Below are 16,182 nucleotides of genomic sequence, written 5' to 3'. Positions count from 1 at the left end.
TGTGAAATCATTCTTTTCCTGACCTGAAGAGTGAAGCAGTTGATGGAGCGATATAGAATTCTCAGGCTGCAGTTTGTTTTCTTAATTACTGAATCAATATGGGGTTTAAAAGAAAGTTGAGAATCAAGCCAAAAGCCCAGATACTTAAATTCTTCCACTTTCTCAAGTGGTGTCTGAGAAGGTGATTGACCAGTTATTGGTTAAATGCAGAGAATCCGATTTGGAGCCAAACAACATGCTGTAGGACGACTTCTTATTTAGTAGAAGTTTGTTAGAAGAAAACTATTTTTGAACAGCATCAAAATCAGAGTCATGGAAACATATCCAACCAATAGTACAGTATGTCTATACTGTCTATACTGGATCCAAATGTCAATTAGATTAAAAAAAAAATAGGCATATGCCATCTTCTCCCAAGTGCAACCAAAATTGCACAAACCACCAAGAACATCGTGGTAATCAGTCTCCATCTTGTGTTGTTAGCTAATCAATTGATCAAGTCTATAAATTCTGTACATCCCAAAAAGAGTCTACACCTTTTAAATGCCCTTCTATCTGGTTGACACCATTTCTCAAAGTGGACGAAATAGTTGAACATATAGTCCAGTGACTGGTGCTGATTAGCCCATGTCTTGATGCTGTCTGCTATAGTATGATCTGGTTTCTGTTAACTTCTGTTAAGATGTGATCTGGTTTCTGTTCACTTCTGTTAAGAGAATGATCTGGTTTCTGTTCACTTCTGTTAAGATGTGATCTGGTTTCTGTTCACTTCTGTTCAGATGTGATCTGGTTTCTGTTAACATGTGATCTGGTTTCTGTTCACTTCTGTTAAGATGTGATCTGGTTTCTGTTCACTTCTGTTAAGATGTGATCTGGTTTCTGTTCACTTCTGTTAAAATGTGATCTGGTTTCTGTTCACTTCTGTTAAGATGTGATCTGGTTTCTGTTCACTTCTGTTAAGATGTGATCTGGTTTCTGTTCACTTCTGTTAAGATGTGATCTGGTTTCTGTTCACTTCTGTTAAGGTGTTGTGTTTGTTGTATTTAGTGGCTGACAGACAGACGTACTGCACTCTAATCACCTAACTTAATCACTTAGGAACCCCCCCCCCCCCAAAAGAAAATCCCTCCATCTCTCTCTCTCTCTCTCTCTCTCTCTCTCTCTCTCTCTCTCTCTCTCTCTCTCTCTCTCTCTCTCTCTCTCTCTCTCTCTCTCTCTCTCTCTTGCTCTCTTGCTCTCATACATTGTACTGGTCATCTCTGATGTGAGCATGGTTGAAGTCTTCCTGACCAGTGGAGGCAGTTGAGAACCTGGAGGAGGAAGCAGTTACCTTAGAGGTCAGCTTTTGATAACTGACTGTGACGTTCACTGTGAGCAACTGGGAAAGTGTGTGCTTTTTCCTCTGCTTTGGTTTTGCCATTCATAATGTGACATTGTTTTGATTGGTCAGCGTAGCTACTAGCTAGCTGCCAAACCATCATTGCGTAGAATTAATCAAATAAAGCCAACGATGGATGCAGCATTGGTTTTGAGACACTTCCTGTGGTCTGACTGGCTTATTGAGCAAGCAGCTGTTTGGAGCCCTCTGGTGGCTTGTTGATGGTGTTGCTCTGAGGGGGAAGGTATGGGAAATTTGGAGCTGAGATGTAAAAAAGAAAAAGGTTTCCTATAACTAACTATATATATATATATATATATATATATATATATATATATATATAATATAACTACATGAGCATAATGTACAGCCACTGTGAACGGGAGAGACTAGATGCACCCGCCTGGCCTGCATCCCCACAATGCCTTGCTGTCCGACGAAAGCCGAGCACAAGGTCTCACAAAATATGAGATTTGAAAATGGCAAAGTATGTCCCAAAGGGTTGTTTCAGTTATGCTTAGGCAAGTCAAACACCTTGCTTAGCTTATAGGGTTAGGCTTATAGGGTTAGGGCTTAGGCTTATAGGGTTAGGGCTTAGGCTTATAGGGTTAGGGCTTAGGCTTATAGGGTTAGGGCTTAGGCTTATAGGGTTAGGGCTTAGGCTTATAGGGTTAGGGCTTAGGCTTATAGGGTTAGGGGTTAGGCTTATAGGGTTAGGGCTTAGGCTTATAGGGTTAGGGCTTAGGTTTATAGGGTTAGGGTTTAGGCTTATAGGGTTAGGGTTAAGTTTATAGGTTTAGGGTTAGGCTTATAGGTTTTGCTCATGGTTAAAAATTTAAATGTGGCTTACCTGGGAATCAGACCTGGGCCCAGTTGCACAAAGCACCTTAGGTTAAGGTTTCCCTTAGAGTCAGAGTTAAGGTGTCCATAAAATCGAATCGGCTGCACAAAACACCCTTAAATCTTGTGCTTATGTTTTCCTTCAAATGTTTATCCTTATGAAGAAAAATGGACAAATGCAGTATGTTTGACCCGTCAATCCCACCACATCCTGACGGGTGATCAGCTAAGGCATTCTGGGGATGCAGGCCAGGAGGGTGCATCTAGTCTCTCCCCACTGTGAACAGAGCCCAACGTAGCCTAAGAAAGTGCTTCTCAACCTGGGGGTCGGCAAAATGATTTATTGGATAATGGGATAAAACACAAATTTGTTTATGTATTTTTTTGTCTCTTATGAATGAAACAAGCTGAAAGGGAAGTTATATTTCAATGTTTGTTGGAAGTGTTACACTGCAGGTGTATGGGGAATCATTCTTTGTTGTAAGGACTCGCAAGCCGAGAAGGTTGAGAAGCAGAAGACGTCACAGACGTGTGCCAAGAAGTGTGTTTTCTGCTTTGTGTCTTAATGGTCCAATCCGTACGTTTGGGGGGAAATCAATGTTCACAAAATGTTTATTATATATACCGTAAATTCCGGACTATAAGGCGCACCGGTCTATAAGCCGCACCTTCAAAGGTGACTATTTTTTTCTTCTATAAGCCGCACCGGTCTATAAGCCGCGGGTGTTTTGATGTTTAATTACCATATGTAAGGCTTCGTGCACAGAGGGGATTGTCGGGAAAGAGATGGCTGTTTGGGGAAGCTCCCATTTATTAACATTTCAACAAAACAAAAGTCAGGTCACTAATCCCCAGACAAAATCACACATTGTGAGATGCTTAAAAATCACCATCGGCGGGAGCTGCTGTGCAGCCAAGAACACAAGTGAAATTCGTTCTCTCGTGACCTGTGGTTCTCAACGTGATGGACGATTCACCTTTCTTGTTGAGAGGCAGGTCGAACGTCAAAGGCACTTCATCCATATTTATGATCTGCTCCGGTCCGATGGAATATTCCTTGATCTTTCTTTGTGTGAATTCGCCGAAGTTTGTAATTTTCTCCTGGTAGTCGGGAGGGAGTTGCTGACACAGTCGTCCGCGCCCTGACGGACAGTCCCTTTCGTCTCGGGTTTGTGCATGATCCTTTGCTGCTGCTGCTGTTGTTGTTCCTGTCTCGCTACTGTCTCAGACATGGCTTTCAGGCTCAATCGCCGCCATCGTCGTAACACAGCCAGTTCTCCATCTTTTGAAGCATGATGTTAGATTACAACGAGCTAGTTGTGTGGCTTAGCCTTCCAAAATGTTGCTGTTAGTTTTTTAGAATGTAATACATAGAATTGGGAATGTTACATTCAATTTCATTCAGACTGTCTTTCAAGCTCAATCGCTGCCTTTTTCCCCCCGGAGCGAGGGAGGAGGGAGGGTGTTTTACCGTAGTGGCTGAGAGAGAGTAGTGGCACAGTGCTCCAATCAGGTCGCGAGGCACATATTTTGCAACATCATCCAATCAGGGTCTCGCTCTCATAATGTCTGTCTTGCTCTCGTTCTGCCTCATACCAACATCCATAGATTTTGGAGGTTCCCGAGTGGCCGTTTGCTGGAAAAATCCATAGATAAGACGCACCGTTATATAAGCCGCAGGGGGCAAAAAAGCCCAAAAAACGGGAAAAAAGCCGCGGCTTATAGTCCGGAATTTACGGTATATATAATATATATTCCCATTCACTGAACGTTCCGTCACGTCACTTAAAAAATTAGCCCAGCCGCGTCACAAAGCCACCAACAAATTGTGAAAGGAGCTCACCTGGTTTCCAGTTTGAGGAACCAGAAGACAAGGAGGCCACATTCCAATGTAGCCTCGTTTTATGACTGTATTTAAATACGTAGTGATGGCTCTCTGACCACATGCTGACCACATGCTGACCACATGCTGACCACAGCTTCTCCTTATGAGGTGAGAGGCTTTATCACCTCAAACCACCCTGTCCTCATGTCATAGCTGTCCTCTCATAGCTGTCCTCATGTCATAGCTGTCCTGTCATAGCTGTCCTCATGTCATAGCTGTCATGTCATAGCTGTCCTCATGTCATAGCTGTCATGTCATAGCTGTCCTCATGTCATAGCTGTCCTCATGTCATAGCTGTCATGTCATAGCTGTCATGTCATAGCTGTCCTCATGTCATAGCTGTCCTCATGTCATAGCTGTCCTCATGTCATAGCTGTCCTCATGTCATAGCTGTCCTCATGTCATAGCTGTCCTTGTGTCATAGCTGTCATGTCATAGCTGTCCTTGTGTCATAGCTGTCATGTCATAGCTGTCCTCATGTCATAGCTGTCATGTCATAGCTGTCCTTGTGTCATAGCTGTCATGTCATAGCTGTCCTCATGTCATAGCTGTCCTGTCATAGCTGTCCTCATGTCATAGCTGTCATGTCATAGCTGTCCTCATGTCATAGTAGCCTTTCTTTTTCCTTCTTTTGAGCCATTTATCTGCTCTTGGTTTTGTCGGGTATCATGAATGGGTGCAAACATCACAGATCGTATATTGTGTTTTAACACATTTGCAAACCGAGAACACAAACTTTGAATACAAGAATTATACATCTATGCAGAAATGTTCTTTTTACAAAGGTTCAATGAGCTTCTAAAGAATAATGTAGCTTCTGTTCCCCCCTTTTTAACTTATTGTTCAAACTGACTTCAGTGGAGCATCTCATCAGTTTCCTATTTATTTATAGCGTAATACTATTTTAACTTAACTTTCACTGTTTTGTCATCTGCTTTACCAAGAAAATAAAGCTAATCTAGGATAAAGAATGTTTTTTTTTAATTGCTGTTTATTAGAGAGAGGACAGGGAGAGAGAGAGGCAGGAGAGGAGAGAGAGGACAAGGCAAGGCAGGAGAGAGGACTTCAAGGCAGGAGAGAGAAGACAAGGCAGGAGAGAGAGGACAAGGCAGGAGAGACGACTTCAAGGCAGGAGAGAAGACAAGGCAGGAGAGAGGACTTCAAGGCAGGAGAGAGGACTTCAAGGCAGGAGAGAGGACTCAAGGCAGGAGAGAGAAGACAAGGCAGGAGAGAGGAAAGACAAGGCAGGAGAGAGGACAACTAGTCCACCACCATCTCCCCCCACCCCCCCACTGTCCTTCTCACTCCTGTCTCCCGTCCTCCCTCCAACAAAATTCCCTCCTCTGCCATCTATCTATGTATCTCCCGGCTTCCTTCCTCTCACCCTGTTTGCACTGAACCACTCTACTACCATCTCTGCAGGGACTGACCCGCAGAGGAGAGAGGGGAGCGGGCACAGTCCCTGCAGAGATGGTGAGAGTGGTTGAGTGAGAACACGGTGAAGGAAGGAGGCCGGGAGATGGCAGAGGAGGGAGGAGAGGGAGGGGTGGATGGGGGAGAGGAGAGGAGGAGGGAGTGGGATGGAGGAGGAGGGATGGGGGAGGAGAGAGGGGTGGGGGGATGGGGTAGGGGGGGAGGAGGAGGGAATGGGATGGGGGAGGAGGAGGGAGGGGGGATGGGGAGGGAGGAGTGGGGGGATGGGGGGAGACGACTTCAAATCCCCTGCAGGAATCGAACCTGCACTTCTCCGCATACAATGCGGTTGTTAGGTTGTTAAGGTGATCGCCTTAACCCCTAGACCATCAGCTAGGTAACTTACAATGGATCTCTAGGCAGTTTTGTTATGGCTTTCCCAATGAAAGACTTGAAAAGGTTTTAGTGTCCGTACCGGGATTCAAACCACAAACCTTTGGGTTGGAAGGCATGGTCTTTCACCACTGGACTACAGCCCAGCTCAAACACACAGAACATGCAGCAAGTCAAATAGATGTGGTTAAGATTAGGGTTTTCTTAACCACGACCATACCCTAACCCAATTGATATGGTGGGGGGGTATATATTTATTTTTTAATATTTTGTTTTCAATTATTAATATTATTTTCACATTTACTAATCATTAACCACTCTATTCAGGAATTGACTGACTAATCAGCAACTATCTAATGATTAACTAATATATTCACGAACTGACATGTATTAATCATTAAAGAAACAGTTAACTACTCTGAGTCTGCACTGAGTGCTCATAAGTGTCAAAATAGAAAACCAGATTCAAACATAGGCAGAATGGTTCCAGGTCCATGTTTATCATACCAGAATGTTAGCACAACAATACAAAACTCACAGCAACAAGTAGACCAGTGGTTTATTGATAGTATTCTGTGACATCACCACACAGACATCTTGGTCTGATTGTAATCAATTAACAGGTGATTACAATCTAATTACACACAGCCAATGAGCTGTGTGTAGTGTAAAGTGCCATATTGGTGGGAAATGCATGTGACATCATGGGAATACTATGAATAGACAAGTCCAAGTGAATCAGTTGTTATTAAGCTTTATACGAGGCGGACGAGTCTGTTGTGGCCTTCACCTTGTCAGTCTCACCGTGAGCATGGGCGCCTGGCCAATCCCGGCGCTTGACTGCTGCGTAGGCGGGCACAGGGCGTGGTTGTTGTGTAACCTATGTGCGAATAGAAATCACGCGTCTATATGGCTCTGGAAGGCATGAGTCGCCAATCAGAGGCAGAGAGGGGCGGGTCATGCGGCATGACCCGCCCCTCTCTGCCTCTGATTGGCTGACTACTCGGCTGCTCCCACCTTCTTTCCAGGCGAGCCAGAAGTATGTCAAACGTGAGCAGCAGGTGCAAAACAATCATTAAATCAACAAGCATGATACTCTTCATTATATGGAACATTACAATTGCAAACCCTATATCTGAGTTATTTAGGCCTACTTAGCCTATTGCACAGACGTGTCATTTTTTCTTGTCATTCCAAATGTAATCACATTGTTGCTCTGATTAAGTAGAAGTACAGTTATTTGTGTAAAATAACCCCTGACCTCTGCAGAGACATGAGCTGAGGGTTATGAGACAGAAAACCACAGAGAGCTGAAATTTTACTGACATCGGAAGTACGTTTTATGTTAGTTGCTCTCCCCTTCCCAAATCAGAAGAAATTCTATCAAGCCGTTCTTGAGATATTGCGTTAACCAACTTGGGAATGGCATTCGTGAGGTCACAATGACCTTGAAGTTTGACCACCAAAATGTAATCAGTTCATCCTTGAGGCCAAGTTAATGTTTGAGGCAAATTTGATGAAATTCCGTCAAGGCATTCCTGAGATATGGCGTTAACAAGCTTGAAAATGGCGTTGGAGAGGGCACAGTGACCTTGACCTTTGATCACCAAAATGTAATCCTTTCATCCTTGCGCCCAAGTCGACATTTGAGCCAAATTGGCAGAAATTTCATTGAGCCGTTCTTGAGATATCGCTTCAACGAACTTGGGAATGGCATTCGTGAGGGCACAGGGACCTTGACCTTTGACCACGAAAATCTAATCAGTTCATCCTTGAGTCCAAGTCGATGTTTGAGGCAAATTTGATGAAACTCCGTCAAGGCATTTCTGAGATGTTGCGCTAACAAGCTTGAAAATGGCGATCGAGAGGTCACAGTGACCTTGGCCTTTGACCTTTGACCACCAAAATCTAATCAGTTAATCCTTGAGTCCAAGTCGATGTTTGAGGCAAATTTGATGAAATTCCGTCAAGGCGTTCCTCAGATATCGCGTTAACTAACATCGTACGGACGGACATACGTACGGACAACCCGGATCCATAATGCCTCCGGCCTGGCTATCGCCGGCAGAGGCATAAAAATCGCGTCACGTGCATGGTTGCATGTTGCACAAAAATATCGTATATACGGAAGATGAACACACATTCCACATTTTTCTTCTCGCCAATTCTCAATGGCTTCCTTGTTTTGCTCAGGAGTACAAAAAAACTTTAACTGGCGATTTTTTACATTTGTTGTCTGCGCAGCCCACCACACAACAGCTTTTAGCTATGTTTAATTCAAGGAAAATGACGCCGTTCTATGGGAGCGAACGGAGTGATTTCCCCCGTGATGGGCATGGCCTATTTCATGCAGTGTCTCTATACTGCTCACCTGGTGGAATCCAAGTATCTATACTGCTCACCTGGTGGAATCCAAGTATCTATACTGCTCACCTGGTGGAATCCAAGTATCTATACTGCTCACCTGGCGGAATCCAAGTCTCCAGAAGCCCCGTGGCGTGGACGTTGTCAGTAGAATCCAGCAGTTTAACCCAAAACACAGCGGGCTACATCGTGTCATGTTATGCTCCGAGCATCAACTACTAGCCTATTTAACTCCCCACCCAATTCACCCATTTTGTGTCTAAAAGTAGGAAGTAACACAGGTGCAAGCAAGACATTAATTAGAGCCCCCTGCACTGGAACACATACATTTCAGAGCGGGCTTGGTCCTATGGCTTAATGGATAAGGTGCGTGCCTTCCAATATGAGGACTGGGGTTCTACTCCTGGTTGAACCACACATTTTTATTAGACATTAGGTTTAGGTAATACAGCATCTGGCATAACTATGATATTTCAATCATAAAGGTTCATAGGAAACAACATTACTGGGTTCAAGAAATTTACAGTAGCACCTTGACTAAAGCCTAAAAGAGTAAATGTGGAGTGACACCAGTGGTTTAGCGCAGGTTTAAGCAACCACCCCCCAAGCTGAATTTAACTGAATGTACCTGAAGGTAGACTATTCAGATGTCAATCAACATAAAGCTGTGTGTGTGTGTGTGGGGGGGGGGGGGGTCAGAAAGTCTCTTAAAACTTTAATGATAAAAAACGGATACACCTGAAGGTAGCCTGGCTTTTCTCTGAGTGAGAGACCTATACAGGGAGTGAGAGAGAGAAGAGAGAAAACAGAACAGAGTTGGCCCACAATCCCGCTGTAAAAAGTTTGACCTGTCTATGAAAATAAAATATTTTGGGGAAAAGTTTGAGTTCTTACAGCGGGCTCTTCACCAAACACCCTGTTTTCTTTCTCTCTCTCTATCACTCTGTTAATGTCTCTCACCCACAGGAAACCCAGGTAAAACAAATGCTACATTTCAGCTGTCAATCAACATAAATCTGGTGTGTGTGTGTGAGTGTGTGTGTGTGTGGGGGGGGGGGGTCAGAAAGTCTCTGAAAACTTCAATGATAAAAAACAAAGATAAGAGCTCTTCCTTTATGTTTTTTTTATTTCAGTCATTTTATGCTTTATTGACAGAAGTATCGTGAGAGAAAGACAGAGGTGTGGGTGTGGGAGAGACAGAGAGAGAGAGAGACACAGAGAGAGAACAACATGCAACGAAACCCCACAGGCTGGACTTGAACCAGGGTTACTGTGGGAGGACTGAAGCTTACATGGTAAACTACACACTCAACTCAGTGTGCCACCAGGGGACACCTTTTGGTGTTAATTAGTAATGACTTTATTGAACAGCCAATCAGTATCCAACAACCTACTAAGGTTTGAACTAGGGGTGGAGCCGAACCCGGTATTCGGAAAAGCACAAATATGTGGACTTTTACAAATATGTTATTTATTTCATAAAAGTATTTATAAAATTATTTGTTTCCTCTGCCTCTGTCTGTGTGTCATGGACGTGTAAATAGCCGGAGCTCTGTGGGTCTGTCTGTGTGGCTGAGTGGTGAGTGCAGTTGTCTCTATTGTGATAGAATAAATAAAGGCAGAAATGCCCCCCAAAAAATCATCTTAAAAAGAAAAGACTGCAGGATATTTACTGAAGATTTTCAGGCTCTTAAGTCCGGTAAAGAACTTCCTAATTGTGAAGCGCAACTTTCTTTTTCAAATCACAGACTTTTAGGTAAATCATTTTCTGACTAGTGATGGAGGGCAGCCACCTGGTTCATAGGCTACCATACATTTTTTTTCCCCAAAAGTAAAATTGGACAACAATCAATTTCATTAATGGGAGACCCTAAAGATAAGAAAAATCATTGTGTTTTGTTCTACCTCGGGTAGCATGTGTGTGTGTGTGTGTGTGTGGGGTATCTCAAAAACTAAAGCCTTTTTTGAGGACTTGCTGCTAGACTAATAGGGATTGAAGTTAACTGGGCTGAAAATGATTGTGTAAAATGTTTCAGAAATGTTTTGAAAATGTGTTCTTTTTTTTCTCTCAGCTGCTCAGGTCCAGATCTACTGTATTTAATGTCCAGATCTACTGTATTTAATGTCCAGATCTACTGTATTTAATGTCCAGATCTACTGTATTTAATGTCAAGTCTACATTTTGAAAGTCTGCATCAAGTAAAGATTGAGAAGCTCTGAGGAACAGGATCAGGTTCCTCCTCAGAATGAGTGGGCGGGGCCAGCTGGCCATCCGGCACTGCCCGCCCGGCCGTGATTGGGCGTCTGCATGAGGCTCTCACTCGTGATTGATCCATGGAGTACGGTGCAGGGAGAGTGGGAGGGGCTTAGCTCGCTGCATCCAACCGTCCACAGACAGGGATACTGACTGAAACACACACACACATTCACACACATTTATTAAGTATTTGATCATTTTAAAATACATGACATATATAATTTAAATGATTAAAACAGTTACAATATTACAATGCAGTATCTGCAAGTCATTTAGGATGACTTGCAGAATTTCTATCGTTAATACACTCTGATTTGGGATAGGATCAAAAAGAGAAATATAAATGTATCATTAAATACAGTTTAAAAAGGTTTCATCTGAACTATGTAAAATGTGTATCTTGTGTATATGTATCTTAAAATGCTCTGATGTATTTTTGCATTTGGAAATGTATTTTTATTATCGTAACAGAGTCTGTACCTTCATTTTCTCTTATTTATTCATAGGAATAGGAATGATTTGGGACCAAGCTTTTTGATCACTATAACCGTGATCACTATAAGCGGATTCCACTGTGGTATAATATATATATATATATATATATATATATATATATAATTAATTATAATATAATAATATTATAATAATTAAAATAATATATATATATATATATATAGAGAGAACAATATATTATAATTAATTATAATATAATATATTATATATATATATATATATATATATATAATATACCACAGACCACAGACATGAGACATCGCCGGACTGTAAACGATGATGGAAGCAGAAGTCAGATCATATCAACATGGAAATCCACACGGAAATATTGGCCATCTGTCCGAGAGTTTATAAGACTCTGGGTTCCCAGATTGATTAATAACTGACCTTATATGGCTGTGGGCAGGGCTTACCTGGAGAAAACTGACCTTATAAGGCTGTGGGCAGGGCTTACCTGGAGAAAACCGACCTTATAAGGCTGTGGGCAGGGTTTACCTGGAGAAAATTGACCTTATAAGGCTGTGGGCAGGGTTTACCTGGAGAAAATTGACCTTATAAGGCTGTGGGCAGGGCTTACCTGGAGAAAAAAAAATTGACCTTATAAGGCTGTGGGCAGGGTTTACCTGGAGAAAATGTACCTTATAAAGCTGGAATTACGCTTCCCGCATCAGCAAGGACCGCGAGTGTCCGTGTGGAAAAGTGACATCAAATCAGCAGACACGCCCTCTCCGCAAGGCTCCTGTGCGGACAGTTTTCGCCTGGCCGTGCACACCCCGAATTTTCTAACTACGCAGACACGGCTGCCGGCTGGGCGGACAACGTGGAATTTTCAAAACTCCCACTCACTTCCACGAGCAGAAACCCGCACAGAGTATAAAAGCTCCAAACGTTTTCTCGTCAGGATTCTGCGTCTCATTTCTGTGCGACAGTCCATGCGGGAGGTATAATTCGAGTTTAAGGCTGTGGGCAGGGCTTAATTTGGTGGGCGGGGCTTATATAAGGCTGTGGGTGGGGCTTACCTGCTGTTAGCAGCAGGTTGGGGGGGAGGAGCACTGCTGGTCAAGTGATGAGAAGAGGAGGGAGCGGGGCGGGGGGAGGAGCTAGTCCAGCTGTCAATCACCTGGTCAGACAGACACACTGCAGATAGACACACAGGGAAATACACTCAATATGCACATCAAATATGAAAAAATATATACTCATCAATGTTCCCATTAGTATGCAAAATAATATGTCAAATATACGCATTGATAAGCAAAATATACTCGTTAATATGCAATGTGTGTGTGTGTGTGTGTGTGTAAAAAATCGTAAACTAAAGGTAATAAATACATTTACATAAATAAATTAGAGAACAAGCATATTTGGTGTAAATGCATTCGCAGTTTAAATAGAAAACACACACACACACACACACGTGATGCACACACACACACACACACACAGGCTACCTGAGGAATGTGTGCGGTGTGGCAGGTAGGCGGTGGGGTAGGGTGTGTGTCGCCCGGGGTAACCATGGTGATGTGATGTCAGAGGGAGACCGCCTCCGCACGGGAAAGCCCCACCCCCTCCTGAGCACAGAGACCAGCCTGACACACACACATAGCCACGCACACACACACAGACACGCGCGCGCCGGCGCGCACACACACACACACACACACACACACACACACACACACACAGTATTTGATCATTTTAAAATACATGTATAATTTGTAAGGATGACTTCCAGCATTTCTTTCATTAATACACATTTTGATTTGGGATAGAATTAAAAAGAGAAATATAAACAAATCCACGAGAGGCCTTTTAGGAGGAGCCTGCAGTACCACCGTCCACCACGGCCCAAGAAACATCATACCGGAATGAAATGTTGGTGCAACGCACAGGTCCTGGACCTGGTGAGACGTAGGAGGAGCCCGGACAGGAGTCAACCCACAGAGCCCAGTCCCTCCACGTGCCAGAGCCTCCCGGTCCCGGCAGAGTAGTTCCGGAGCAGCGGATTGAGTGGCCCTGTCTTTCCCTAAGAGGGCTGACCGTGGGTAGCTACTGGGACGTAAGTAGGGGCTTGATCAACCCCGGCTGGGTCACCTGGGCGAGGGTGTATGATGTTGCGAGACCCGAAACATCCTATGACCCCAGGGTACATCACTGATGATACGTCCCAGTTGCATCCATGTGATGTTTTGTTTCCTCTATCATCATTATAGAGGTTAAAAATATTTTATTGTTTTATTTATTTTCTGAACTACTGTAGGCAACATTTAAATGCCATTCCTTTGAAAATGCTCTTATTAGGGATGTAACAATACATCGCGAGACAGTTAAACATCAATACAAATGTGTGAAGATTAAATTTGTTGAGATGAAAAATGAATCGCAATGCTTTTTATCAGTTTTTATTTGATAAAGAAAAGGAAATATGCAAAGTTTGTGCTTTGCAATTATACCCTACCTCAGAAATAAAAAGGATTCTTTCATTTGAGAAAGAAAAGATAAGAAAAAATACAGTATTTTATGTTTTTTCCCCCCAATAAATAATTTGTCTGCAATGCCATAAAATAATCATGTAAAAAATCATATTGTGAACGTATCGAATCCTGAGTTGTTGCATCCCTAGCTCTGATGTATTTTTGCATTTGGAAATCTATCTTTACTAGGGATCTCGCGCGCCTGATTCCTAGGCTCGCTTGCTCGGCCTCGCCCGTCCTGCAGCTCGCTGAGCTGGCCCTGCAGTTCGCATTTACTCACAGGGTTATGATATGAAACTGGTTTTACTCACAGGGTTATGATATGAAACTGGTTTTACTCACAGATTTATGATATGAAACTGGTTTTACTCACAGGGTTATCATATTAAACTGGTTTTACTCACAGATTTATGATATGAAACTGGTTTTACTCACAGATTTATGATATGAAACTGGTTTTACTCACAGATTTATGATATGAAACTGGTTTTACTCACAGATTTATGATATGAAACTGGTTTTACTCACAGATTTATGATATGAAACTGGTTTTACTCACAGATTTATGATATGAAACTGGTTTTACTCACAGATTTATGATATGAAACTGGTTTTACTCACAGATTTATGATATTAAACTGGTTTTACTCACAGATTTATGATATGAAACTGGTTTTACTCACAGGGTTGAATCCCAACACGACTCTGACACTCCAGCAGGCTCCGCCCACCTGTGTTCCTGAGAGGATGAATGAAACCTTACTGTATAATACATATGGAAGTAGCCTCCGTGATGGTTTGTGGACTGAGAATTCCATTAAGAAGCCTCGAGTTTTGAATTTTGCCAGTCGCCAATATGACAGGAAATGGTGTAGAATGACGTGACGGGACATCATCACTGTTACCTCTCCTTGGCGTCCAGGAAGGCTTTAGCAAACGGGTTGTACTTGATCTTCAGAGCTGTGATCTGCACATAGACAGAAGGCTTTAGCAAACGGGTTGTACTTGATCTTCAGAGCTGTGATCTGCACATAGACAGGAAGGCTTTAGCAAACGGGTTGTACTTGATCTTCAGAGCTGTGATCTGCACATAGACAGGAAGGCTTTAGCAAACGGGTTGTACTTGATCTTCAGAGCTGTGATCTGCACATAGACAGAAGGCTTTAGCAAACGGGTTGTACTTGATCTTCAGAGCTGTGATCTGCACATAGACAGGAAGGCTTTAGCAAACGGGTTGTACTTGATCTTCAGAGCTGTGATCTGCACATAGACAGAAGGCTTTAGCAAACGGGTTGTACTTGATCTTCAGAGCTGTGATCTGCACATAGACAGAAGGCTTTAGCAAACGGGTTGTACTTGATCTTCAGAGCTGTGATCTGCACATAGACAGGAAGGCTTTAGCAAACGGGTTGTACTTGATCTTCAGAGCTGTGATCTGCACATAGACAGAAGGCTTTAGCAAACGGGTTGTACTTGATCTTCAGAGCTGTGATCTGCACATAGACAGAAGGCTTTAGCAAACGGGTTGTACTTGATCTTCAGAGCTGTGATCTGCACATAGACAGAAGGCTTTAGCAAACGGGTTGTACTTGATCTTCAGAGCTGTGATCTGCACATAGACAGAAGGCTTTAGCAAACGGGTTGTACTTGATCTTCAGAGCTGTGATCTGCACATAGACACATCGTATCATTCTCCATCCCATAACAACATTCATCACATAACACCATCTGTGTGTAACTCAAATCATTTTCATAAACCGTAATTTCAGGGTAACGCTTCCCTTTACAGTGCCCTAATTACTAAGTATTTTTACACAGTAAATATATGGTAAATTATAGTATATAGTTAATAATGTGAAGCATCTGTGTGTGAGTGAGCTGGCGTTAGCTAGCTGTTAGCTCTGTGCGCTACATTACTTATGTGGCAATAAAATGCCACTGAATGACCAGATTGACAAACCGCTCTGCCATTTCCGCTCTGAGAACGCCTCCTCGACTCTGATTGGCTAAACGGACGGTGACTATCCGTCCATCCGATACGTCCATCCAGAAAAAGTTCAGCCCTCTTGAACTTTTCTGTCCAGCAAAACGTAACGTGCAGATTTGCTGGATACGTAGCTTCATCAGTGCTGCACGGACAGACGGACAGCTGTGTTGAAAATGAATGGAAGTGAACAGAGAAATGAACGCAGACGGACAGACACCACGGATCAGTGTGGCCCCGCCCCCTAAGTGCCGAACTTGTGCAACGGCTGCGCAGCCTCTACCGTGATGCCAGTGAGAGCGAGCCTGTGATAGACAGATGGTTCATCCAATCATCTGCCAGGTACTTTTTTAAAGTGCCTGCGTTTTGAAACGGTTTCCTGAGCGGCTCGTTCCCAGATGGTTATATGAAAACAAAGCATCTGGCAGCATCAGGTAGAGCCATGTGAAATCTGTTTTATTCTTTTCCAAATTCCGTTTAGTTTTTTCCCAAATTCAGTTTTTTAACATTTCAATTTTAATTTAGGGGTTTAGGATCGTTTTTTTTTCTTTTTTTGATGACTTGGCTCTCTCAGACAGCCACTTCGACGTGTTTGTCAAAGTGAAAAGTCAGTTGTGAGGTGATGTAAGGGTTGTTATGAGCTGGGTCATGTGACTCTGTGGTTAAGGTGATGTAAGGGTT

The 16,182-nt window shown here is 43.0% G+C and overlaps 1 protein-coding gene across 1 annotated transcript in view; it reads right to left on the bottom strand.

Annotated features, from left to right (window-relative positions):
• Positions 1-1,237: 1,237 nt before the first annotated feature.
• LOC310784521 (T-box transcription factor TBX19-like) overlaps positions 1,238-16,182 on the bottom strand; it is a gene marked incomplete at both ends in the record, with an annotated part of 32,202 nt that continues 17,257 nt past the window's right edge. The window contains 5 exons of the mRNA XM_083645503.1: positions 1,238-1,310; positions 12,063-12,180; positions 12,495-12,632; positions 14,201-14,256; positions 14,423-14,484. Coding sequence (XP_083501629.1) covers positions 1,238-1,310; positions 12,063-12,180; positions 12,495-12,632; positions 14,201-14,256; positions 14,423-14,484 — 447 coding nt within the window. The remainder of the gene's footprint in view (positions 1,311-12,062; positions 12,181-12,494; positions 12,633-14,200; positions 14,257-14,422; positions 14,485-16,182) is intronic.

Source organism: Poromitra crassiceps, assembly GCF_964638095.1.
Source record: "Poromitra crassiceps genome assembly, chromosome: 10".
NCBI lineage: Eukaryota > Metazoa > Chordata > Actinopteri > Beryciformes > Melamphaidae > Poromitra > Poromitra crassiceps.
The sequence above is the reverse complement of the archived record's forward strand: the minus strand, read 5'-3'. Positions and strand labels throughout refer to the sequence as shown.